This window comes from Cervus elaphus, chromosome 2 (genome assembly GCF_910594005.1).
Source record: "Cervus elaphus chromosome 2, mCerEla1.1, whole genome shotgun sequence".
Taxonomy (NCBI): Eukaryota; Metazoa; Chordata; class Mammalia; order Artiodactyla; family Cervidae; genus Cervus; species Cervus elaphus.
Window position 1 is genome coordinate 27,080,394 of NC_057816.1, and position 26,784 is coordinate 27,107,177.

The 26,784-nt window shown below is 40.1% G+C and overlaps 1 protein-coding gene across 2 annotated transcripts in view; it reads left to right on the forward strand.

The window, feature by feature from the left end:
* Window positions 1–26,784, forward strand: part of NELL1 (neural EGFL like 1) — a 1,027,621-nt gene that overhangs the window by 945,059 nt on the left and 55,778 nt on the right. Inside the window, exon 16 of one of the 2 annotated variants that reach the window (XM_043875116.1) lies at window positions 7,109–7,249. The exons of the other annotated variant lie outside the window; for it this stretch is intronic. Coding sequence (XP_043731051.1) covers window positions 7,109–7,249 — 141 coding nt within the window. The remainder of the gene's footprint in view (window positions 1–7,108; window positions 7,250–26,784) is intronic. 2 annotated transcript variants of the gene reach the window in all.

Here is a 26,784-nt window from a genome sequence, read left to right on the forward strand (position 1 = left end):
TGTTCAGTCACTAAGTTGTGTCCAACTCTTTGAGACCCCATGGACTGCAGAACTCCAGGCTTCCCTGTCCATCACTGTCTCCTGGAGTTTGCTCAGACTCATGTCCATTGATTCGGTGATGCCATCCAACCATCTCATTCTCTTGCCCTCTTCTCCTCCTGCCCTCAATCTTTTCCAGCATCAGGGTCTTTTCCAGTGAGTTGGCTTTTCACATCAGGTGGCCAAAGTATTAGAGCCTCAGCTTCAGCATCAATCCTTTCAATGAATATTCAGGGTTGATTTCCTTTAGGATTGACTGGTTTGATCTCTTTGCTGTCCAAGAGACTCTGAAGAGTCTTCTCTAGCACCACAATTCAAAAGCATTAGTTCTTCAGCACTCAGCCTTCCTTATGGTCCAACTCTCACATCAGTACATGACTACTGGAAAAACTTTATCTTTGACTATGTATTGGATCTTTGTCAGCAAAGTGATGTCTCTGCTTTTTAATACACTGTCTAGGTTTGTCATAGCTTTTCTTCCAAGGAGCAAGCATCTTTTAATTTCATGGCTGCAGTCACCATCTGCAATGATTTTGGAGCCCAAGAAAATAAAATCTGCCACTGTTTCTATTCTTTCCCAACCTATTTGCCATGAGTTATTATGTAGCAGACACTGAATACAGAAATGAATACTATAGGTTCCATGCTCAAGAATCCTCCAGTGTCTCTCCACCATTTTCAGGTCTGTGCTGGATTAAATTGAGATTTAAACAAAGCCCTAGGATTTGTTATATGAAGGAAAAATGAATGTTTTGTTTGTCTGTTTCCTTTGAGATGGCTGACACTGGCTGATGCAGCCAGGCACACTAATTTATCAGAATTCCTTAAGACAGGGAGCCGGATTCCATAGTGAACTCACAGAGACCCCATTCCCAGAGCATCTGTCTTGTTTGTTTGCCTGTAGCAAGTGCTGACTGGTAGAAACAAATCTCTTGGGACAAAGGCAGCCGCAAGCCATTTACCATTTTTAAGTCCCCGCAGTATCACCGAAAAGCTTCCAAGTATTTTCTGTATTTGGGTTTGTGGTGGTTGCTTTTAATACTACTGTGACTACATAAAAGAAATAGTTTTGTGAACACGATGAAAATACGAGGACCTCTCAAGTGCAGCCTGGTATCAAATAAAATGAAACTGTTAGCTTCAGTCATAGATCTGACCCACAGAATAGAAAGGTGCAGCCTGTTTCCAGGTGCTGGTCTGTCATGAGCCTTGATTATTCCCAGTGAGTCCCCAGAAACTGCTGTGGTCACTGCAGCTCCCAGGCAAGGGACGCCTCGACTACTTTCCTAGTTTTCACTGTCAGCCAGGGATTCCCTAGTTTCTGTAAAGTAACCGTAGATGTATAAATTGTCTTCACTCCCTGTAAGAGTTCTCTATGCTACACAGATAGCTTCTACCCTGCTGGAAGCTTCTGCTAGCCTCTCTTACTTCAGTTTGGAAATAAAAACATCTGTGAATTGAAAAAAAGAATCTGCACATCTTTCACTACTCCTGCTCCTCCTAGAAACTGCTTATTAACTGAGGGCAGGGGAATTATTTGTAAGATGTTCAGACAATTTAACCTCCACACTGGGTTGGTTTTGAGAGTGAATGGGGCAGCAGATGACCCTGAGACCAACCAGAACATATGATGGTTTTGGTTATTTGGGAAGCTTTTGTTTTTGTATTTCCTGGTTTCTTGACACATTAACTGTGGTTGTTACCTAAATATTGTCCTTAGTCTAGAAGCGGCAGGGTCTGTGGGGATCATGACTGCCTTTCTGGGAGCTTTGGAAATAAATGCCTGAGGCAGAATGTGTTGCTGCTTTGTTACAGAGACTTATCTTTCAGCCTCACATAGAGGTGTTATCTCTGAAAATCAGTCTTACAGTTATGTCTGTTCCTTTTGGCGACCTGCATTTACAAGTAGCCAAATTGACTTCTTAACTTAGGGCCAGTCCTTCCCCTCTGTGAGACATAGCCTCAGGTCCCTTCTCTGTTAAAACTTTGGAACATTTTAATGATCCAAGGTGTGTCCCACTGAACCACACAGCTATAAAATTTCAGAAATGAGAACATAGCTGTTGAAAATCTATTTGTCAGAGATGTATACTAAATGCACACACAACCTAACTGCAATGGCTGAAGGTGCACAGAAGTACTTGATCCTGAGGGCTGATTGCATTTAGAAACCTAAGGGATGCGTTAGGCCAAAGGACAGCATGAAGCAAATAACCCAGCTGTGAAGGAATAAGACAGCAGTTGGCAGAAAAAGACCAAGATGGAGTTGTCTGGAACAGAGAACTGCATTGTTCCTCTTTGTACTTGACTCGACTGCCATGAGATAAACATGGCAGTTTTCAGACTACGTTCACAGCCTTGTACACAGCTCAGGACTTTTCAGGGACATAGGTCCACAGGTCACTGATTGCCTCTGAACTGATGCCAATGGCAGGGCATGCGGAACAGGACTCCGAAGTGCAGTGTATCCATCATGTGTTATGTGCATGTGTGCTAAGTTGCTTCAGACTCTTTGTGACCCTATGGACTATAGCCCTCCAGGCTTCTCTGTCCATGGGGCTTCTCCAGGTGAGAAAGCTGGAATGGGTTGCCACGCCCTCCTCCAGTGAATCTTACCCACCGAGGGACTGAACCCGTGGCTACTGCATTACAGGTGGATTCTTTACTGCTGGGCCATCAGAGAAGCCCATGTGCTATTCATTTCAGTCACTCAGTCGTGTCTGACTCTTTGTGATCCATGGAATGCTGCACACCAGGCCTCCCTGTCCATCACCAACACCCGGAGCTTGCTCAAACGCATGTCCATCGAGTCGGTGATGCCATCCAACCATCTCATCCTCTGTCATCCACTTCTCCTCCTGCCTTTAATCTTTCTCAGGATAAGGGTCTTTTCCAATGAGTCAGTTCCTCACATCAGGTGACCAAAGTATTGGAGTTTCAACTTCAGCATCAGTACTTCCAATGAATATTCAGGACTGATTTCCTTTAGAATTGACTGGTTTCGTCTCCTTGCAGTCAAAGGGACTCTCAAGAATCTTCTCCAACACCACAGTTCAAAAGCATCAATTCTTCGGTGCTCAGCTTTCTTTATGGTCCAGCTCTCACATCCATACATGACTACTGGAAATATGATAGCTTTGACTAGATGGACTTTTGTTGGCAAAGTGATGTCTTTGCTTTTGAATATGCTGTCTATGTTGGTCATAGCTTTTCTTCCCAGGAGCAAGCATCTTTTAATTTCATAGCTGCAGTCACCATCTGCAGTGATTTTGGAGCCCAAGAAAATAAAGTCTGACACTGTTTGCATTGTTGCCCCATTTGTCATGAAGTGATGGGACCAGATGCCATGATCTTGGTTTTCTGAATGTTGAGCTTTAAGCCAACTTTTTCAGTATCCTTTCACTTTCATCAAAAGAGGCTCTTTAGTTCTTCTTTGCTTTCTGCCATAAGGATGGTGTCATCTATATATCTGAGGTTATTGTTATTTCTCCCGGCAATCTTGATTCCAGCTTGTGCTTCCTCCAGCCCAGCATTTCTCATGATGTACTCTGCATAGAAGTTAAATAAGCAGGGTGACAATATACAGCCTTGACTTAATCCTTTTCCTCTTTGGAACCAGTCTGTTGTCCCATGTCCAGTTCTAACTGTTGCTTCCTGACCTGCATACAGATTTCTCAGGAGATAGGTTAGGGAGTCCGGTATTCCCAACTCTAAGAACTTCTCACTGTTTATTGTGATCCACACATTCAAAGGCTTTGGCATAGTCAATAAAGCAGAAGTAGGTGTTTTTCTGGAACTCTCTTGCTTTTTCGATGATCCAGTGTATGTTGGCAATTTGATCTCTGGTTCCTCTGCCTTTTCTAAATCCTGCTTGAACATCTGGAGGTTCACAGTTCATGTACTATTGAAGCCTGACTAGGAGGATTTTGAGCACTAATTTGCTAGCGTGTGAGATGAGTGCAATTGTTCCATAGTTTGAACATTCTTTGGCATTGCCTTTCTTTGGGATTGGAATGAAACCTGACCTTTTCCGGTCCTGTGGACACCTCTGAGTTTTCCAAATTTGCTGGCATATTGAGTGCAGCACTTTCACAGCATCATCTTTCAGGATATCAAATAGTTCAACTGGAATTCCATCACCTCCACTAGCTTTGTTTGTAGTGATGCTTTCTAAGGCCCACTTGTCTTCACATTCCAGGATGTCTGGCTCTAGGTGTGTGATGACACCATTGTGGTTATCTGGGTCATAAAGATCTTTTTTGTACAGTTCTGTGTATTCTTGCCACCTCTTCTTAATATCTTCTGCTTCTGTTAGGTCCTTATGATTTCTGTCCTTTATTTGTCCTATCTTTGCATGACATGTTTCCTTGGTATCTCTAATTTTCTTGAAGAGGTCTCTAGTCTTTCCCATTCTATTGTTTTCCTCTATTTCTTTGCACTGATCACTGAGGACGGCTTTCTTATCTCTCCTTGCTATTCTTTGGAACTCTGCATTTAGATGCTTATATATTTCCTTTTCTCCTTTGTCTTTCACTTCTCTTTTCTCAGTTATTTGTAAGGCCTCCTCAGACAACCATTTTGCCTTTTTGCATTTCTTTTTCTTAGAGATGATCTTGATCACTCCCTCCTGTACAGTGCCATGAACCTCCATCCATAGTTTCTCAGGCACTCTGTCTATCAGGTCTAATCCCTTGAATCTATCTGTTACTTCCACTGTATAATTGTAATGGATTTGATTTAGGTCATGTCTGAATGGTCTAGTAATTTTCCGTACTTTCTTCAATTTAAGTCTGAATTTGGCAATGAGTTCATGATCTGAGCCACAGTCAGCTCCCGGTCTTGTTTTTGCTGACTGTATAGAGCTTCTCCATCTTTGGATGCAAAGAATATAATCAATCTGATTTCAGTATTTACAATCTGGTGATGTCCATCTGTAGGGTTGTCTCTTGTTTTGTGGGAAGAGGGTGTTTGCTATGAGCAGTGCGTTCTCTTGGCAAAACTCTGTTAGCCTTTGCCCTGCTTCAGTTTGCACTCCGAGGCCAAACTTGCCTGTTACTCCAGGTATCTCTTGACTTTCTACTTTTGCGTTCCAATCCCCGAGGAATCGGGTGGAGAGGGAGGTGGGAGGGGGGATCGGGATGGGGAATAAGTGTAAATCTATGGCTGATTCATATCAATGTATGACAAAACCCACTGAAATGTTGTGAAGTAATTAGCCTCCAACTAATAAAAAAATTAAAAAAAAAAAAAAAAGGACGTCTTTTTTGGGTGTTAGTTCTAGAAGGTCTTGTAGGTCTTCATAGAACCGTTGAACTTCAGCTTCTTCAGCATTACTGATTGGGGGTATAGGTTTGGATTACTATGATATTGAATGGTTTGCCTTGGAGTCAAACAGAGATCATTCTTTCATTTTTGAGATTACAGCCAAGTACTGCATTTTAGACTCTTTTGTTGACTATGGGGGTGACTTCATTTCTTCTAAGGGATTCTTGCCCACGGTCGTAGCTATAATGGTCATCTGAATTAAAGTCACTCATTCCAATCCATTTTCGTTTACTGATTCCTAAAATGTCTATGTTTATTCTTACCATCTCCTGTTTGACCACTTCCAATTTACATTGATTCATGGACCAAACATTCCAATTTCCTTTTCAATACTCTTCTTTCCAGCATCAGACTTTACTTCCGTCACCAGTCACATCACAACTGGGTGCTGTTTTCGCTTTGGCTCTGTCTCTTCATTCTTTTTGGAGTTATTTCTTCACTCTTCTCCAGTAGCATTTTGGGCACCTACCGACCTGGGAAGTTCATCTTTCTGTCCTATCTTTTTGCCTTTTCATACTGTTCATGGGGTTCTCAAGGCAAGAATACTGAAGTGGTTTGCCATTCCCTTCTCCCATGGACCACATTTTGTCAGAACTCTCCACCATGACCCGTCCGTCTTGAGTCGCCCTACACAGCATGGCTCATACTTTCATTGGGTCAGACAAGGCTGTGGCCCGTGTGAATAGTTTGATTAGTTTTCTGTGACTATGGTTTTCATTCTATCATGTGGTTTTCATGTGCTATATATTGGTATTAATTTAATTTCTTTTTATATAAGACTGCTGTAGTATAGGTATTTCCAGGAGAAATAAGGGAAGATTCCCAGCCAGCAATTGCTATATTCCAAGAAATAATTACCTGAAGAGGCTACGTAAGATGAGCTGAGCATACCATGACAATCAACAGCTCATCTTTCTGCAGGGGTATCACTTTCTTTCAGCTCAGAGGCAAGTCTTTGGGCTAGAAAATCTGAGTGATACATTCATTTGCTGATTGTATGAAGCCAGATTCTAGAGCAAATAGAGCCTAGAATACTTTCTTTAATGAGGAATGAGTGAAGAACGAGTAGCTCTGATTGACTATCATAAATCAAGTCATTAAGTGTATCGGCAGTTGTAGAGAGAGAGAGAACAGTGTTTCCCAAATTGTGCTCCCCCAAACCTTAGTTTCACAAGCTACAATCCAAAGAAAGAGCACCCTTCAGCCAAATAAATATGGGAAACAGCGCATATTGTGATTCTCCTCTCCAAGTTACAGAGCATATAAATATGTTAAATCTCTAAGACTGAAATCTAAAAATTAGTAGCTTAACACTGTTTAAGATAGAGGTCTCTGGACTTATTTGTTCACTTGTATTTCCAAAGAATACCAAGTAATATCTGGAGTTACTCTTTTGGAATCAATTCAGAGAAGAATCATCTTATCTGAATAACAGACCTGTGCCAGACAGCCTCAATTTAGTTTCTGGTGATTCAGCATATGCAGTTAGAAATGTCTTCATGCCTGTCAGCTCTCATCCATTGTTCACTTCATGAGAGAGCATCCAAAAAATGAAGCTTTCATTTTGTTTGAATTCTGGGGGAACAGACGGGACTTGGTTCTTCCAGTAACTTTCATTTTAGGTGACTGACCGGTTTTAATCAATATGTTGACATGAGCATGTTAGGTGTGTTAGGTGTTTATTAAAAGGTTAGTGTCAAAAGAAATTAATGTCACGGTGGGCTTGTGTTTTTCTCTGAGGCAGATATTGATGAATGTACAGAGGGGATCATTGAGTGCCACAACCATTCCCGCTGCGTTAACCTGCCAGGGTGGTACCACTGTGAGTGCAGAAGCGGTTTCCATGACGATGGGACTTATTCACTGTCCGGGGAGTCCTGTGTTGGTAAGCAGCTTTCAGTCATGCCCTCCATCCCTCTGGACCTTTGCAGGAAAGGCAGCCTGCTTTGGTAGTCTATTCAGCTCCCAGTGTTAAAATATGACCCCTCACTGGTTAAACTCATCAGTTTTCAAATTTGCTCCCTCTACAATTCAGGGAGCAGGCCAGGGATTATGCAATGTAGAGTTTTAGAACTATTGTTCAAAAACTAGGGCAGTCAGAGGACAAAGCCTGGGTCTGCGGGCTGTGGTGTTTAGTTCTTTCTGAAGGAAACCTTGATGACTTGCTGGAATTCTTTTACAGTTTGAGATGCAGCTGTGGGAGAAAAGGAAATATTACTGGACATAGAAAGTTCAGTTTAACTCTCAGCTCTTGTACTACAAATGTTGCTGCACCTCTCTGAGCCTTCATCTGTGAATATATAAAAATGAGGATAATAATGCACATATTTGTATTATTGGATTTAAATGGGATGCCATATATTTAAAGATTGTAAGCTTTGGATTGATGCACAAATATAATAGAGTCAAATTAACCTTATTATTGTTGCTATTACCGCTGCCATCATCTTTGCAAGGTCTCCTTTAATCGCTTTTCTGCTTATGGTTCTGTTACTTGCTGAACAGAGGAAGTCAACAGATGGAGTTCTTCACCTTTAAGACCTTATACCTTTCATGAAATCCAAACAACTGATCAAGAATGTAATTGTTTCCATGAGAACCTTAACCAATCCAGTTATTTCATGTCATGTGGACTCAGCTGAATTCTTAATGCTGATTTGAGCTGACCCAGAGGGCAAACATTCTGACCATGGGTTCTCAAAGTTCAGAATGCTGAATTAGAAAGTGGAAATTTGATTTTGAAAATCCATTGTCTCTGCTCACTGCGTATCTTTTTTTTTTTTTCTTAAGGTTGCTGCTAAGAACCAATCAGTGTTTTTACAACTTCTGCCCTGAGTTGAGCTCTGGAGCAGAGATGAATTAGGGAACAGTAAGCACATAGCTTGTCCATTGCAGTCTTGGTATTAATGTTGAAAGGCATGCAACGTAGTTGTTGCAGGCATAGACCCTTGAGCCAGACTCCCTGCAGTCAGATTCTAGCTCTGCCATGGCTAAGTGTGTTGCAAGATCTCATCTAAACTGTACCTCAGTTATTTTGTGTGTAAAATGAAATGTTCATATGTTTCTGCATACTCAGCACTCTGCCCCATACTCCATTCCTATTCTTAAAGCAATGATCTGCAACTTCACGGAGAGCTTTACATTTATCTGGGTCTTCATATAATTCCTTTATACACGTCCAGGAACTTCTGCATATGTGTAACTTGTAGTAGATAGATGTTATGTGAATAGGAATAGATCAAATGGCTGTTGTTATTGGAGATAGAAAGATAGAATGTTGACATATGTGATATTACATTTGGGGGCTAAAAACAAAACTCACTTTTAAAAACTGTATTTTCTATCAATAAATATGGAATTCTTAACTTTTTGTTCATGAAAGACCATGGAGATCACCTCATTGATGCTACTGATAACTTCCTAAGACGTGCCATAGTGTCACACACTTCTGCGCCTTTGCGTGTGCCGACCCTCTCTGGGTGGAATGGAGCAGAGCTCTGACTCAGAGCTGATTATGTTGATTCGAAAATGAATTTCCATTCATTATCCTAACTTCATCTTAGGTTTTACCAGATCGCCATGAAGCTTTCTTTGACGTCTTCATAGGAGTTCTCCCTCCTTTTCTCTGCTAACTCTAGAGCTTCTATCCTGGCATATGTTTCTGTAGCTGTTCTATTGTTCAGTTTATTGTTCTTGGACTAGTCTGTAAACATAAAATAAGGGTTATTCTTCTGTCTCTCCAGTGAGACACTTTGGTAATTGGTGTTCAGTAAATGAGAAAATGCAACCATAGTTCATCTGTCCAATAAAGAAATATAGTCACAGAAAGGGTAACACCTTGGTTCTGGCCTCATAGCTTATTTGGTACAAGTAGAGACACAAGCCTAGGTCAAAGGTGACCCTACATCCCAAATGCCAGGGACAATCCCACTTTATGCCTGTTCTGATGTAATTATCAGTCGTGCCCTGTCACTGTCATAAATGTCCCTGCTAGGACGACAGATGTCATAGCCACCTCACCTACTGATTTCTCTCTGCCATGCTGAGTGGTGTGCCTGGGGGAACAGAGCTCTGCCTCCCCAGGGATGCACTTTCTTCATCCATGAACTGATTCCAGCTCTGCACAGGAAGACATTGGTGAGCTGGAGTCTTTGGCAAGAAACTAGGGTTGTTTTTATTAGTAACATTTTAAATTTGGATAATTGTTCATCTGAATTCCCTTTCATTTCCTCACTAAAAATAGCTTTGTAAATGAGTCTGACTAAGAACAGGAATCTGACCATCATTTAGGTTTTTTTTTTTTTTTTTGGTAATTGAAAGCACTGTTGGTTCAGAATATTTCTTGGCATAATAGATGTATAAATCTGATCATATCACTTTCTTGTTATATCCTTCTAATGCCTTCCCAGTAAATGTAAAATAAATTTCTAACTCTTTCCGTGGTCTTTCCTCCAGGCTTTAGGTGGCTTTGTCCCTGTCCACTTATTGGGCTTATCTCTTATATGTATTAGCCTTTCTGATCTTTTCATGTCTTGCACGTGATAGTGAAATCACCTGGTTTTAGGGCCTTTGCCTTTGCTGGAGCACTGTCTGGAACACTCTCTGTCTGGAACACTCAGTATCTGTTTTCTTGCATGTTTTTTAAATGAAATATAGCTGATTTACAATGTTATGTTAATTTCATGTGTATAGCATGCATGAGTGCTAAGTTGCTTCAAACATGCCCGACTCTTTGCAGCCCCATGGACTGTAGCCAGCCAGGCTCCCCTGTCCATGGGGTTCTCCAGGCAAGAATCCTGGAGTGAGTAGCATGCCCTCCTCCAGGGGATCTTCCCAACCCAGGGATCGAACTCACATCTTTGATGTCTCCTGCATTGGTAGATGGGTTCTTTACCACTAGCACCACCTGGGAAGCCTGTGTATAGCGTAGTGATTTTCTTTTTCTTTGCAGATTATAGTCCATTAAAAGTTATTACAAGATACTGGACATAATTTTCTGTGCTATACAACAAATCCTTGTTATCTATTTTATGTATAGTAGTTTGTATCTGTTAATCTCATACTCCTATTTGTCCCTCCCTCCTTCCACTTCCCTTTTGGTATCCCAAAGTTTGTTTTCCATGTTTGTGGGTCTGTTTTGTAAATAAGTTCATTTGTATCATGTTTTTAGATTATACATGTAAGTGATATCATATATTATTTTTCTTTCTCTGACATATCACTTAGTATAATGTTCCCTGTATCCATCCATGTTGCTGCAAAAGGCAGTAGTTTGTTCCTTTTTATGACTGAGTAATATTGCATTATGTGTGTGTGTGTGTGTGTATGTGTATACACACACATATATACCACATCTTCTTAAGCTGATCATTTGTTGATGGCTACTTGGGTTGTTTCCATGGCTTGCCTTTTGCAAATAAGTTTTACTATGAACACTGAATGCATGTATCTTTTCACATTTAAGTTTTTGTTTTTCCAGATATATACCTAGGAGTGGAGTTGCTAGACCTAGTTGCTAGACCTAGAACCTATGATATTTCTATTTTTACTTTTCAAAGGAACCTCCATACTGCATTCCACAGTGCATGCCTGCATGCTAAGTTGCCTCAGTCATGTCCAACTCTTTGCAACTTTATGGATTGTGGCCCACAAGGCTCCTCTGTCCATGGGGATTCTCTAGGCAAGAACACTAAAGTGGGTTGCCATGCCCTCCTCCAGGGGATCTTCCCGGCCCAGGGACCAGACTCATGTCTCTTACATCTGTTGCTTTGCCATGAGGGTTCTAAACCAGTAAGACACCAGGGAAGCCCATTCTACAGTGGCTACATTAATTTACATTCCCACCAGAAGTGTAGGAAGTTCCCCTTTTCTTAATACCTTTCCTAGTACATATTATTTTTAAACTTCTTTCTTCATGTAATTCTTAGCTCAAATGCCACCTTTTTGAGGAGACTCTCCCTGACCATTTTATCTGAAGTAGTTGCTTCATTACATCACTCTCTTTTATGTCTTTTATAGCATTTTTTTTGCTTTCATACATATTGTGCATATGCATATGTGTAACTGTCTCCGGCCACAAATGTACAGATTCTTGGAGGGCAGAAACCTTGTCTGTATTTGACCAGTGTACATTCATTTCTTTACCGTGTACACACAATGTAGGCATTCAATTCTTATGTGTCAATGATTGAAGGAATGGATGGAACTCTATCAGGACAAGTTTATCTTGTATTGGGGCTGACACAACTAGTTGTGTAGACTGCAGTGAGTAACATAAGATGCTAAACATCACAACATCATGTGAGTCTTTTGTTTCAGAAAACAGTATTTATTAAGAACAACCATTACACCAGTACTGTGTTAAGCCTTCTGGGAATATGGGTTTGAAGAAGATAAGATCTCTGTTCTTGGGGGATTTATAACTTGAAATATTCTGAATCATAATAACGTATCTTAATAGCACTGAAAATTAGTACATAAAATAAGCTGTAAATAACATCAGCTACTAATGCTTACATTTAAAAGCAATAGCAACATCTAAGACAGTCTTCTTTTAAGTGTTTTAGGAATATGCAATCAGCTATGTTTTTTTCCCCAGACAATAGCAGGGATGGCATATGTTGGAATCTAAAATGTGGCAGTTGTAGGCTTTTAAGGGAAGAGTCACATGTCACTTCATGCCATTTTTCTTAGGTGAGGATAACACCTGCTGTATTGACTTCATCAGTTACTGTAAACATCCAATGTTAGTAATGTCATAAAGAACAGCACCCTTGCAAGATTTCCTATTGCCTCTTTCTCCTAAAGTATACTGATCATACGGTTGAAGAAATGACTAGTTTAGGTATTGTAGAGACAGAATCATCCTTGAGGAGTTTATCAGTCTCCTTGTTTCCCCGTCTCACTCTCATTTGCTTGTTTATAATTCCAGGAGAGAGGGACACACAAAGATTTACTAGCTCAAATTTATTGGGATGATTCTCTGGGGAAGGGAGTGGTTGCCCACTGCAGCATTCTTGTCTGGAGAGTTCCATGGACAGAGGAGCCTGGTGGGCTGCGGTCCATGTGGTCGCAAAGAGTTGGACACGACTGAACACTTTCACTTTTCACATTTATTGAAGAAGATGACAATTCTGCCTTGTTACTGTAGGGTGCAGTGTACTCTGTGTTTGGGTGCAGTGGTGGGGGTCAGAGATTCTCAATATTAACACAGAAGCTCTGAGCAGTTCCTTTTTATCCAGGCATAGCTATCTTGCCCATTTGGAAAGAATGAATTATATATCATGAATTATATATTCATGAGAATATATGTATGAAGAGCAGGATTTTACATATTTTGAAAATGAGATTCTAACTCCCTTGGGTGTCAGTCGGTCTCTATGATTTGCTTCTGCCTTTGAATCTTCATTTCCCTCTGCTCCCTCTCATGGTTAACATGGATTCTCAAGCCTCCACAAATATTTCTTCCAGTCTTTTCAAACCCTGCAATCTTCACTCCTTTGTTTGTGTGCTTTTCCCTGACTGTCTCTCTATCCCAGCTTCTACTTGTTGAAATCCTGATGAAGTTCTACCCCCTGAGCCAGGGATTCTTAAATTTGCTTCACACTAGATTCACCTGCATAGCTTTTTAAATATACTTACAATAATCACACAACTAGAGATTCTAATTCAGTTGGTCTGTTACTGGATAGATGGAAGTCATTTTTTAACATCTACAAGTGAGTGAAAAAGTTAGCTTAAAACTCAACATTCAGAAAACCAAGATCATGGCATCCGGTCCCATCACTTCATGGCAAATAGATGGGGAAACAATGGAAACAGTGACAGACTTTATTTTTTGGGGCTCCAAAATCACTGCAGATGGTGATTGCAGTCATGAAATTAAAAAATGCTTGCTCCTTGGAAGAAAAGCTATGACCAACCTAGACAGCATGTTAAAAAGCAGAGACATTACTTTGCCAACAAAGGTCTGTCTAATCAAAGCTATGGTTTTCTCAGTAGTCATGTATGAGAGTTGGACTGTAAAGAAAGCTGAGCACTGAAGAACTGATGCTTCTGAACTGTGATGTTGGAGAAGACTCTTGAGAGGGAAGACTCTGCAAGGAGGTCAAACCAGTCAATCCTAAAGGAAACCAGTCCTGAATATTCATTGGAAGTACTGATGCTGAAGTTGAAACTCCAATACTTTGGCCACCTGATGTGAAGAACCAACTCATTGGAAAAGACCCTGATGCTGGGAAAGATTGAAGGCGGGAGGAGAAGGGGATGACAGAGGATGAGATGGTTGGATGGTATCAGTGATGCAATGGACATGAGTTTGAGTAAACTGTGGGAGTTGGTGATGGACAGGGAAGCCTGGTCTGCTGCAGTCCATGGGGTCTCAAAAAGTCAGACACAACTGAGCAACTGAAATGAACTGAACAAGTGACTGGAAAGAATTTTAAATTAACAGAGACACTGTCATAGCTCTCTAATAATAATAAAATTGCCTACCTCTTATATATTGTCACAGCCATGTGTTTGCACCTGTTTTTTGGAACTTATCAGATTAAGTTTGTTGTCTTCATCAATTCTTTATGACTTATAGACATGTAGCTATTCTTTGGGATGTGGCACCTCTTGGCCCGATTATGGTCTCCTCTATGGGACTCGGTTGTATGAAGTAAGTTCCCAGACTGCGGAGTGTGCTCTGGTAAACAGTCTCGTGAGGATTTACTTGTCAGAGCAGCTGCTGCAACCAGTGTGAACATGCCAAGCAACATAAACAACCGGAAAATGTTCCACTGGAGTCTCTTGGAAAGGGGGTTTCACTTTTTATTGATTGATGTGTCAGAGTTGATTGAAGTGGTCTACGAATGATTGGGTTCTGCTGTCATTGCCCAGTGCCTGGTTCTCATAGGAGTGGAAATAAAAAGAGGTAGAGGCTGGAGATGCCCCCTGTGATGAACCTCACTGAGGTGGGTGGAGGATTATAAAGATTTAGCAGATAACTGTGATACATACAGGAGAGGCAGGTTTCAAGTACATATGGGATTGCTGGGATTCAGATTCCAACTAGGCCACTTTCTAGCTGAGTTGTATTTGGCAAAACATTAAACTTCTAAACCTTAGGAAGGAGAGATAAGAAAACCTTCTTCAGCAATCAATGCAAAGAAATAGAGGAAAACAACAATGGAAGTGACTAGAGATCTCTTCAAGAAAATCAGAGATACCAAGGGAACATTTCACGCAAAGATAGGTTTGATACGGTATTTTTCACAGAACTAGACCAAAGAATTTCACAATTTGTATGGAAATACAAAAAACCTCGAACAGCCAAAGTAATCCTGAGAAAGAAGAATGGAACTGGAGGAATCAACCTGCCTGACTTCAGACTCTACTACAAAGCCACAGTCAACAAGACAGTATGGTACTGGCACAAAGACAGAAATATAGATCAATGGAACAGAATAGAAAGCCCAGAGATAAATCCACGAACCTATGGACACCTTATCTTTGACAAAGGAGGCAAGGATATACAATGGAAAAAAGACAACCTCTTCAACAAGTGGTGCTGGGAAAACTGGTCAACCACTTGTAAAAGAATGAAACTAGAACACTTTCTAACACCATACACAAAAATAAACTCAAAATGGATTAAAGATCTAAATGTAAGACCAGAAACTATAAAACTCCTAGAGGAGAACATAGGCAAAACACTCTCCGACATAAATCACAGCAAGATCCTCTATGACCCACCTCCCAGAATATTGGAAATAAAAGCAAAACTAAACAAATGGGACCTAATGAAACTTAAAAGCTTTTGCACTACAAAGGAAACTATAAGCAAGGTGAAAAGACAGCCCTCAGATTGGGAGAAAATAATAGCAAGTGAAGAAACAGACAAAGGATTAATCTCAAAAATATACAAGCAACACCTGCAGCTCAATTCCAGAAAAATAAATGACCCAATCAAAAAATGGGCCAAAGGACTAAACAGACATTTCTCCAAAGAAGACATACAGATGGCTAACAAACACATGAAAAGATGCTCAACATCACTCATTATCAGAGAAATGCAAATCAAAACCACAATGAGGTACCATTACACGCCAGTCAGGATGGCTGCTATCCAAAAGTCTACAAGCAATAAATTCTGGAGAGGGTGTGGAGAAAAGGGAACCCTCTTCCACTGTTGGTGGGAATGCAAACTAGTACAGCCCCTATGGAAAACAGTTTGGAGATTTCTTAAAAAACTGGAAATAGAACTGCCATATGACCCAGCAAGCCCACTTCTGGGCATACACACTGAGGAAACCAGATCTGAAAGAGACACGTGCACCCCAATGTTCATCGCAGCACTGTTTATAATAGCCAGGACATAGAAGCAACCTAGATGCCCATCAGCAGATGAATGGATAAGGAAGCTGTGGTACATAAACACCATGGAATATTACTCAGCCATTAAAAAGAATTCATTTGAACCAGTCCTAATGAGATGGATGAAACTGGAGCCCCTTATACAGAGTGAAGTAAGCCAGAAAGATAAAGAACATTACAGCATACTAACGCATATATATGGAATTTAGAAAGATGGTAACGATAACCCTATATGCAAAACAGAGAAAGAGACACAGAAATACAGAACAGACTTTTGAACTCTGTGGGAGAAGGTGAGGGTGGGATGTTTCGAAAGAACAGCATGTATATTATCTATGGTGAAACAGATCACCAGCCCAGGTGGGATGCATGAGACAAGTGCTCGGGCCTGGTGCACTGGGAAGACCCAGAGGAATCGGGTGGAGAGGGAGGTGGGAGGGGGGATCGGGATGGGGAATATGTGTAACTCTATGGCTGATTCATATCAATGTATGACAAAACCCACTGAAATGTTGTGAAGTAATTAGCCTCCAACTAATAAAAAAATAAAATTAAAAAAAAAAAAAAGATAGGTTTGATAAAGGACAGAAATGGTATGGACCTAACAGAAGCAGAAGATATTAAGAAGAGGTGGCAAGAATACACAGAAGAACTGTACAGAAAAGATCTTCATGACCCAGATAATCAGGACAATGGGATCACTCACCTAGAGCCAGACATCCTGGAATGTGAAGTCAAGTGGGCCTTAGGAAGCATCACTATGAACAAAGCTAGTGGAGGTGATGGAATTTCAGTTGAGCTGTGAAAATGCTGTGCTCAGTATGTCAGCAAATTTGGAAAACTCAGCAGTGGCCACAGGACTGGAAAAGGTCAGTTTTCATTCTAATCCCTAAGAAAGGCAATCCCAAAGAATGCTCAAACTGCCACACAATTGCACTCATCTCACACGCTAGTAAAGTAATGCTCAAAATTCTCCAAGCCAGGCTTCAGCAATACATGAACTGTGAACTTCCAGATGTTCAAGCAGGATTTAGAAAAGGCAGAGGAACCAGAGATCAAATTGCCAACATACACTGGATCATCAAAAAAGCAAGAGAGTTCCAGAAAAGCATCTACTTCTGCTTTACTGACTATGCCAAAGCCTTTGACTGTGTGGATCACAATAAACTGTGGAAAATTCTGAGAGATGGGAATACCAGACCACCTGACCTGCCTCTTGAGAAACCTGTATGCAGGTCAGGAAGCAACAGTTAGAACTGGACATGGAACAACAGACTGGTTCCAAATAGGAAAAGGAGTATGTGAAGGCTGTATATTGTCACCCTGCTTATTTAACTTATATGCAGAGTACATCATGAGAAACGCTGAGCTGGAAGAAGCACAAGCTGGGGTCAAGATTGCCGGGAGAAATATTAATAACCTCAAATATGCAGACAACACCACCCTTATGGGAGAAAGTGAAGAGGAACTAAAAAGCCTCTTGATGAAAGTGAAAGAGGAGAGTGAAAAAGTTGGCTTAAAGCTCAACATTCAGAAAACTAAGATCATGGCATCTGGTCCCATCACTTCATGGGAAATAGATGGGGAGACATTGGAAACAGTGGCTGACTTTATTTTTGGGGGCTCCAAAATCACTGCAGATGGTGATTGCAGTCATGAAATTAAAAGACGCTTGCTCCTTGGAAGGAAAGTTATGACCAACCTAGATAGCATGTTAAAAAGCAGAGACATTACTTTGTCAACAAAGGTCCATCTAGTCAAGGCTATGGTTTTTCCAGTGGTCATGTATGGATGTGAGAGTTGGACTGTGAAGAAAGCTGAGCACTGAAAAATTGATGTTTTTGAACTGTGGTGTTGGTGAAGACTCTTGAGAGTCCCTTGGACTGCAAGGAGATCAGTCCTGGGTATTCATTGGAAGGATTGATGCTGAAGCTGAAACTCCAGTACTTTGGCCACCTCATGCGAAGAGTTGACTCATTGGAAAAGACCTTGATGCTGGGAGGGATTGGGGGCAGGAGGAGAAGGGGACGACAGAGGATGAGATGGTTGGATGGCATCACTGACTCGATGGACATTAGTTTGAGTAAACTCTGGGAGTTGGTGATGGACAGGGAGGCCTGTCATGCTGCGATTCATGGGGTCACAGAGGCGGACACGACTGAACAACTGAACTGGACTGAACTGAACCCTTAGCTTCCTCCATACGTGATGATTGAATAGTATTTCCTCGTGGAATTTTTTGTGTGTAATATAAGTGCTTCTATATGCAGAAATCCTAGCATGTAAATAGTATGAGTCAACATTTAACTATCCTTCTTGTCTGTCTGATGAAGATAGCAATGGTGAATCTAACAAGAGCTAACACTTATTGAGAGTTTACTTTCTGCCAGGCACTGAGCAATTTGCCAAAATGCCAACCTCATAAATTGCTGTGAGAATTAAATAAGCTAACATGGGGAAAAAAACCATTCAGCAGTTGTGTTTCAAGTGCTTAGTAAATGTGAGCCATTATCTTGAACCAAACTCCTACACCATGTGTCAGGGAATCTCATGCATTATCTAATTTAGTTCTCATAACTGCCTTAGGAGGGAAGCACTTTTACTATTGTCATTTTAAAGGTGAGGGAAGTAAGATCCCAAGGATTAAGATAACGTCCCAAATTCCAGTCAGTAAGTGGCACACAGAGGCCATAATCCAGGTGCCTTTGATCTCAACCTTCTCCTTTTAGTATGTAAAGCTGTCTGGAAGTGGGGGGACTTGTAATGAGTCCACAGACAGGGGAGATGCTGAGCAGAGCAGTTGGGGGCCAATGAGACAAAGAAAGAGAATATGAGTGAGACCCAGACAAAGAGTTGCTGTGTTCTGTCTGAATCAAGAGATTGGGGGATCTGAAAGAGACACGTGCACCCCAGTGTTCATCGTAGCACTGTTTATAATAGCCAGGACATGGAAGCAACCTAGGTGCCCATCAGCCGACGAATGGATAAGGAAGCTGTGGTACATATACACCATGGAATATTACTCAGCCGTTAAAAAGAATTTATTCTAATCAGTTCTAATGAGGTGGATGAAACTGGAGCCCATTATACAGAGTAAAGTAAGCCAGAAAGATAAAGACCAATACAGTATACTAACACATATATATATGGAATTTAGAAAGATGGTAACGATAACCCTATATGCAAAACAGAAAAAGAGACACAGATGTACAGAACAGACTTTTGAACTCTGTGGGAGAAGGCGAGGGTGGGATGTTTTGAGGGAACAGCATCAAAACATGTATATTATCAAGGGTGAAACAGATCACCAGCCCAGGTTGGATGCATGAGACAAGTGCTCGGGGCTGGTGCACTGGGAAGACCCAGAGGGATGGGGTGGGGAGGGAGGGGGGAGGGGGGGTGGGGAATACATGTAAATCCATGGCTGATTCATGTCAATGTATGGCAAAAACGACTACAATACTGTAAAGTAATTAGCCTCCAACTAATAAAAATAAATGGAAAAAAAATTTTTTTAATTTTTTAAAAAAGAGGAAAAAAAAAAGAGATTGGGGGACTGCTTTATCTAAGGGACTCAAGGACTGTGTAATTGGGCCCTCCAGCTGGACCAGGGGTAGGATGTCAAGATGGCAGATTCTTGACAATTAATGTGATAGCATCTAAGCCTTGACCGTAGTATCACCTGGCTACCCACTGATGCCATTACCTTCCCTGAATTTCTGATGATATGAATCTGAGTGAAAAAGGAAAGCAAGGGATGGGGAATCAAGAGTATGAGAAACGGTGCCAAGTAGATTTTTAACTAATTATGTTTGATCTTTCACTCATTTATTTATCCCCTGCCTCTTAAAAGTAGTTACTATACACAAAGAACATACATTCTATAAACTTATTAACAAAGAAATACTTGAAAAATAAAGGAAACAAACTAACTATGAGATTTAACAAGACATTTATGAATGTCCTGACAGAGCAAAACAGGAAGAAACGTGAGTTTTATGAGTTGTTCTGATCTGAAAGGAGTTTGCATAAAAAGTTTTTTAAGCAAAAATGGCCCAAGTGTGCTTTCCCTCTGTTCCAGAGTAGAGATGTGCCAGGTGGTAAAGATATCTCTCTGCACCACAGTATTTCAAGCTAAGAAAATTTAAGAGACAGAGGCATACATATCCATCTCATAATACTCATTGGATTTTCTCTCTGCAAACAACAGTATTTTCATTGTTCACTGTTTCGTTCCATGCCAAAGTATTTTCTTGAAACAGCCCCTGTCCCCCAACCTTCTTTGATAATATTTAATGATATCTCATTAACTTCAAAATTGACACTTGTTGCCAAAGAACTTAAGATTTGGTTTTCAGGCAAGTAATAAATGAACTCTTATTTAAGGACTTCCCAAAGGCAGATACCACCTGGCCCTGTTGCTGTTTTAAATAGCTTTATGCATTTAACTAGCAGTGGTGTGAAGTATGTGGGGCTATTGTTTGAGGACTCAGAGGACCTCAGCTGTGTGGCATAAAATTGCCACCTTTGAATGGACATAGAAACAGGGACAGATACCACCTGGGTCTGGAAATAACATGGAAAAGGACTGGTATAGTCAGGACACAGAATAGAGAAAGAACTCTTCCCAGCTTCTAGTGGAGGAGATATTCTGGGTCCCTAGAAAGGGCCTTATGGTGGGTATTAGCACACAGCTGTAAATGTTAAATCAGATGAGAAACATGTCCTCTCAGACCTCAGCAAGTTTCCTGCTTCCCTGCACATCCAGCCATGCATATATAAGCCTGGAGCTGCTTAACTGTAAGTTAAATTGAGTATATTTGGGGGACTTCTCAAGGAAGGCAAATAGCCTTCCTCAGTTTCGGTGATAAACATTTCAAAAATATAATTTCACAAAATGGTGTCAGAATAATATTCATCTCACTAAACTCAGGTGTGAACCTAAGGTTCATTGGTCACCCTCAGCCTATCTGGGCTGGCACAACAGGACTGTGCAAAGTTATCCACTTCAGTTCTAGAACTAAAGACATTTCAGGGAATTATTCTAACAGACCTCAAACTAACTCTAGGGAGTATCCTTTAAGCCACCCCTAGCCCTGATTAATATCTTTTCAATGACAAACACTTTCCTAATGGAACTGTGACCAGCCAAGGAGCAGAGTAAACAACTTGGAGGCCTGAATCTGTGCAGTTTATGGAGAGCCAGGAGCCTCCATTCTAATCTAAGTGGAGATCACCTGGGCAATAACGAAGAGGAAGAAAACTAGAAAATTATTTAAAAAAACAACTCTTTACAAGGATTGCAATGTTATTATACTCATTACATCCATAAAAATAAGCCTGCTGTGGTCTTATTAAGTTAGGTGCTAGGAAGGATGCAGAGAATTCACCCCTTAGGGACTTCAAAACACCAAGTTGGAGACAAAAATCATCATACATGAAACAACCAATAGCATTCTGATACAGGTTATCATCTTAGGTGTGTGTTAGTAAGTCAATCATGTTCAGCTCTTTGCAACCCATGAACTGTAACCTCCAGGCTTCTCTGTCCATGGGATTCTCCAGGCAGGAATACTGGAGTGGGTTGCCATGATCTTCTCCAGGGAGTCTTCCTGACCCAGGGATCGAACCTGGGTCTCTGGCATTGTAGACAGATTCTTTACCATCTGAGCCACTGTAATTAACTGTAATACAGTTAATTAACTGTAAAATTATATGATCAAACCTGTAAGTATGTAGGTAAATAGGGAGGAGAGTAATCAGAGAGACACAGAACAGTCAAACTGGATTGCATGTGGGTGATTAGACTTGAAGGATGGAAGGGTTATAGAGTTCATAGATACAAAAATAAATACTAGTAATAGGGAAGTTTATTCAGTTACTTCATATTCATCACTCTTCTAAAATCTTCACATTTTGTTTCTTTTTTTTTTTTTAATTTTTTATTAGTTGGAGGCTAATTACTTCACAACATTTCGGTGGGTTTTGTCATACATTGATATGAATCAGCCATAGATTTACACGTATTCCCCATCCCGATCCCCCCTCCCACCTCCCTCTCCACCCGATTCCTCTGGGTCTTCCCAGTGCACCAGGCCCGAGCACTTGTCTCATGTATCCCACCTGGGCTGGGGATCTGTTTCACCATAGATAATATACATGCTGTTCTTTCGAAATATCCCACCCTCACATTCTCCCACATAGTTCAATAGTCTGTTCTGTATTTCTGTGTCTCTTTCTCTGTTTTGCATATAGGGTTATCGTTACCATCTTTCTAAATTCCATATATATGCGTTAGTATGCTGTAATGTTCTTTATCTTTCTGGCTTACTTCACTCTGTATAAGGGGCTCCAGTTTCATCCATCTCATTAGGACTGGTTCAAATGAATTCTTTTTAATGGCTGAGTAATATTCCATGGTGTATATGTACCACAGCTTCCTTATCCATTCATCTGCTGATGGGCATCTAGGTTGCTTCCATGTCCTGGCTATTATAAACAGTGCTGCGATGAACATTGGGGTGCACGTGTCTCTTTCAGATCTGGTTTCCTCAGTGTGTATGCCCAGGAGTGGGCTTGCTGGGTCATATGGCAGTTCTATTTCCAGTTTTTTAAGAAATCTCCACACTGTTTTCCATAGCGGCTGTACTAGCTTGCATTCCCACCAACAGTGGAAGAGGGTTCCCTTTTCTCCACAGCCTCTCCAGCATTTATTGCTTGTAGACTTTTGGATAGCAGCCATCCTGACTGGCGTGTAATGGTACCTCATTGTGGTTTTGATTTGCATTTCTCTAATAATGAGTGATGTTGAGCATCTTTTCATGTGTTTGTTAGACATCTGTATGTCTTCTTTGGAGAAATGTCTGTTTAGTCCTTTGGCCCATTTTTTGATTGGGTCATTTATTTTTCTGGAATTGAGCTGCAGGTGTTGCTTGTATATTTTTGAGATTAATCCTTTGTCTGTTTCTTCACTTGCTATTATTTTCTCCCAATCTGAGGGCTGTCTTTTCACCTTACTTATAGTTTCCTTTGTAGTGCAAAAGCTTTTAAGTTTCATTAGGTCCCATTTGTTTAGTTTTGCTTTTATTTCCAATATTCTGGGAGGTGGGTCATAGAGGATCTTGCTGTGATTTATGTCGGAGAGTGTTTTGCCTATGTTCTCCTCTAGGAGTTTTATAGTTTCTGGTCTTACATTTAGATCTTTAATCCATTTTGAGTTTATTTTTGTGTATGGTGTTAGAAAGTGTTCTAGTTTCATTCTTTTACAAGTGGTTGACCAGTTTTCCCAGCACCACTTGTTGAAGAGGTTGTCTTTTTTCCATTGTATATCCTTGCCTCCTTTGTCAAAGATAAGGTGTCCATAGGTTCGTGGATTTATCTCTGGGCTTTCTATTCTGTTCCATTGATCTATATTTCTGTCTTTGTGCCAGTACCATACTGTCTTGATGACTGTGGCTTTGTAGTAGAGTCTGAAGTCAGGCAGGTTGATTCCTCCAGTTCCATTCTTCTTTCTCAGGATTACTTTGGCTGTTCGAGGTTTTTTGTATTTCCATACAAATTGTGAAATTATTTGTTTTAGTTCTGTGAAAAATACCATTGGTAGCTTGATAGGGATTGCATTGAATCTGTAGATTGCTTTGGGTAGAATAGCCATTTTGACAATATTGATTCTTCCAAACCATGAACACGGTATGTTTCTCCATCTGTTTGTGTCCTCTTTGATTTCTTTCATCAGTGTTTTATAGTTTTCTATGTATAGGTCTTTTGTTTCTTTAGGTAGATATACTCCTAAGTATTTTATTCTTTTTGTTGCAATGGTGAATGGTATTGTTTCCTTAATTTCCCTTTCTGTTTTTTCATTGTTAGTACATAGGAATGCAAGGGATTTCTGTGTGTTAATTTTATATCCTGCAACTTTACTATATTCATTGATTAGCTCTATTAATTTTCTCGTAGAGTCTTTAGGGTTTTCTATGTAGAGGATCATGTCATCTGCAAACAGTGAGAGTTTCACTTCTTCTTTTCCTATTTGGATTCCTTTTACTTCTTTTTCTGCAATGATTGCTGTGGCCAGAACTTCCAACACTATGTTGAATAGTAGTGGTGAGAGTGGGCACCCTTGTCTTGTTCCTGATTTCAGGGGAAATGCTTTCAATTTTTCACCATTGAGGGTGATGCTTGCTGTGGGTTTGTCATATATAGCTTTTATTATGTTGAGGTATGTTCCTTCTATTCCTGCTTTTTGGAGAGTTTTAATCATAAATCGGTGTTGAATTTTGTCAAAGGCTTTCTCTGCATCTATTGAGATAATCATATGGTTTTTATTTTTCAATTTGTTAATGTGGTGTATTACGTTGATTGATTTGCGGATATTAAAGAATCCTTGCATTCCTGGGATAAAGCCCACTTGGTCGTGGTGTATGATTTTTTTAATATGTTGTTGGATTCTGTTTGCTAGAATTTTGTTAAGGATTTTTGCATCTATGTTCATCAGTGATATTGGTCTGTAGTTTTCCTTTTTTGTGGCATCTTTGTCTGGTTTTGGAATAAGGGTGATGGTGGCCTCATAGAATGAGTTTGGAAGCTTACCTTCATCTGCAATTTTCTGGAAGAGTTTGAGTAAGATAGGTGTTAGCTCTTCTCTAAATTTTTGGTAGAATTCAGCTGTGAAGCCATCTGGTCCTGGGCTTTTGTTTGCTGGAAGATTTTTGATTACAGTTTTGATTTCCTTGCTTGTGATGGGTCTGTTAAGATCTTCTATTTCTTCCTGGTTCAGTTTTGGAAGGTTATACTTTTCTAAGAATTTGTCCATTTCATCCAAGTTGTCCATTTTATTGGCATAGAGCTGCTGGTAGTAGTCTCTTATGATCCTTTGTATTTCAGTGTTGTCTGTTGTGATCTCTCCATTTTCATTTCTAATTTTGTTAATTTGGTTCTTCTCTCTTTGCTTCTTAATGAGTCTTGCTAATGGTTTGTCAATTTTGTTTATTTTTTCAAAAAACCAGCTTTTAGCTTTGTTGATTTTTGCTATGGTCTCTTTAGTTTCTTTTGCATTTATTTCTGCCCTGATTTTTAAGATTTCTTTCCTTCTGCTAACCCCGGGGTTCTTCATTTCTTCCTTCTCTAATTGCTTTAGGTGTAGAGTTAGGTTATTTATTTGGTTTTTTTCTTGTTTCTTGATATAAGCCTGTAATGCTATGAACCTTCCCCTAAGCACTGCTTTTACAGTGTTCCATAGGTTTTGGGTTGTTGTGTTTTCATTTTCATTCATTTCTATACATATTTTGATTTCTTTTCTGATTTCTTCTATGATTTGTTGGTTATTCAGAAGCGTGTTATTTAGCCTCCATATGTTTGAATTTTTAACAATTTTTTTCCTGTAATTGAGATCTAATCTTACTGCACTGTGGTCAGAAAAGATGACTGGAATGATTTCAATTTTTTTGAATTTTCCAAGACCAGATTTATGGCCCAGGATGTGATCTATTCTGGAGAAGGTTCCGTGTGCACTTGAGAAAAAGGTGCGGTTAATTGTTTTGGGGTGAAATGTCCCATAGATATCAATTAGGTCTAGCTGGTCCATTGTGTCATTTAAGGTTTTTGTTTCCTTGTTAATTTTCTGTTTAGTTGATCTATCCATAGTTGTGAGTGGGGTATTAAAGTCTCCCACTATTATTGTGTTACTATTAATTTCCTCTTTCATACTCGTTAGTGTTTGCCGTACATATTGCGGTGCTCCTATGTTGGGTGCATATATATTTATAATTGTTATATCTTCTTCTTGGATTGATTCTTTGATCATTATGTAGTGTCCTTTGTCTCTTTTCACAGCCTTTATTTGAAAGTCTATTTTATCTGATATGAGTATTGCAACTCCTGCTTTCTTTTAGTCTCCGTTTGCGTGAAATATTTTTCTCCAGCCCTTCACTTTCAGTCTGTATGTGTCTCTTGTTTTGAGGTGGGTCTCTTGTAGACAGCATATATAGGGATCTTGTTTTTGTATCCATTCAGCCAATCTTTGTCTTTTGGTTGGGGCATTCAACCCATTTACATTTAGGGTAATTATTGATAGGTATGGTCCCGTTGCCATTTACTTTGTTGTTTTGGGTTCACGTTTATACAACCTTTCTGCATTTCCTGTCTAGAGAAGATCCTTTAGCATTTGTTGAAGAGCTGGTTTGGTGGTGCTGAATTCTCTCAGCTTTTGCTTATCTGTAAAGCTTTTGAATTCTCCTTCATATCTGAATGAGATCCTTGCTGGATACAGTAATCTAGGTTGTAGGTTATTCTCTTTCATTACTTTCAGTACGTCCTGCCATTCCCTTCTGGCCTGGAGGGTTTCTATTGATAGATCAGCTGTTATCCTTATGGGGATCCCTTTGTGTGTTATTTGTTGTTTCTCCCTTGCTGCTTTTAATATTTGTTCTTTGTGTTTGATCTTTGTTAATTTGATTAATATGTGTCTTGGGGTGTTTCGCCTTGGGTTTATCCTGTTTGGGACTCTCTGGGTTTCTTGGACTTGGGTGGCTATTTCCTTCCCCATTTTAGGGAAGTTTTCAGCTATTATCTCCTCGAGTATTTTCTCATGGCCTTTCTTTTTGTCTTCTTCTTCTGGGACTCCTATGATTCAAATGTTGGGGCGTTTCACAGTGTCCCAGAGGTCCCTGAGGTTGTCCTCATTTCTTTTGATCCTTTTTTCTTTTTTCCTCTCTGCTTCATTTATTTCCACCATTTTATCTTCTATCTCACTTATCCTATCTTCTGCCTCCGTTATTCTACTCTTGGTTCCCTCCAAAGTGTTTTTGATCTCATTCATTGCATTACTCATTTTTAATTGAGTCTTTTTTATTTCTTCTAGGTCTTTATTAAACATTTCTTGTATCTTTTCAACTTTTGTTTCCAGGCTGTTTATCTGTAACTCCATTTTGTTTTCAAGATTTTGGATCATTTTTATTATCATTATTCTAAATTCTTTTTCAGGTAGATTCCCTATCTCCTCCTCTTTTGTTTGACTTGGTGAGCATTTTTCATGTTCCTTTACCTGTTGGGTATTTCTCTGCC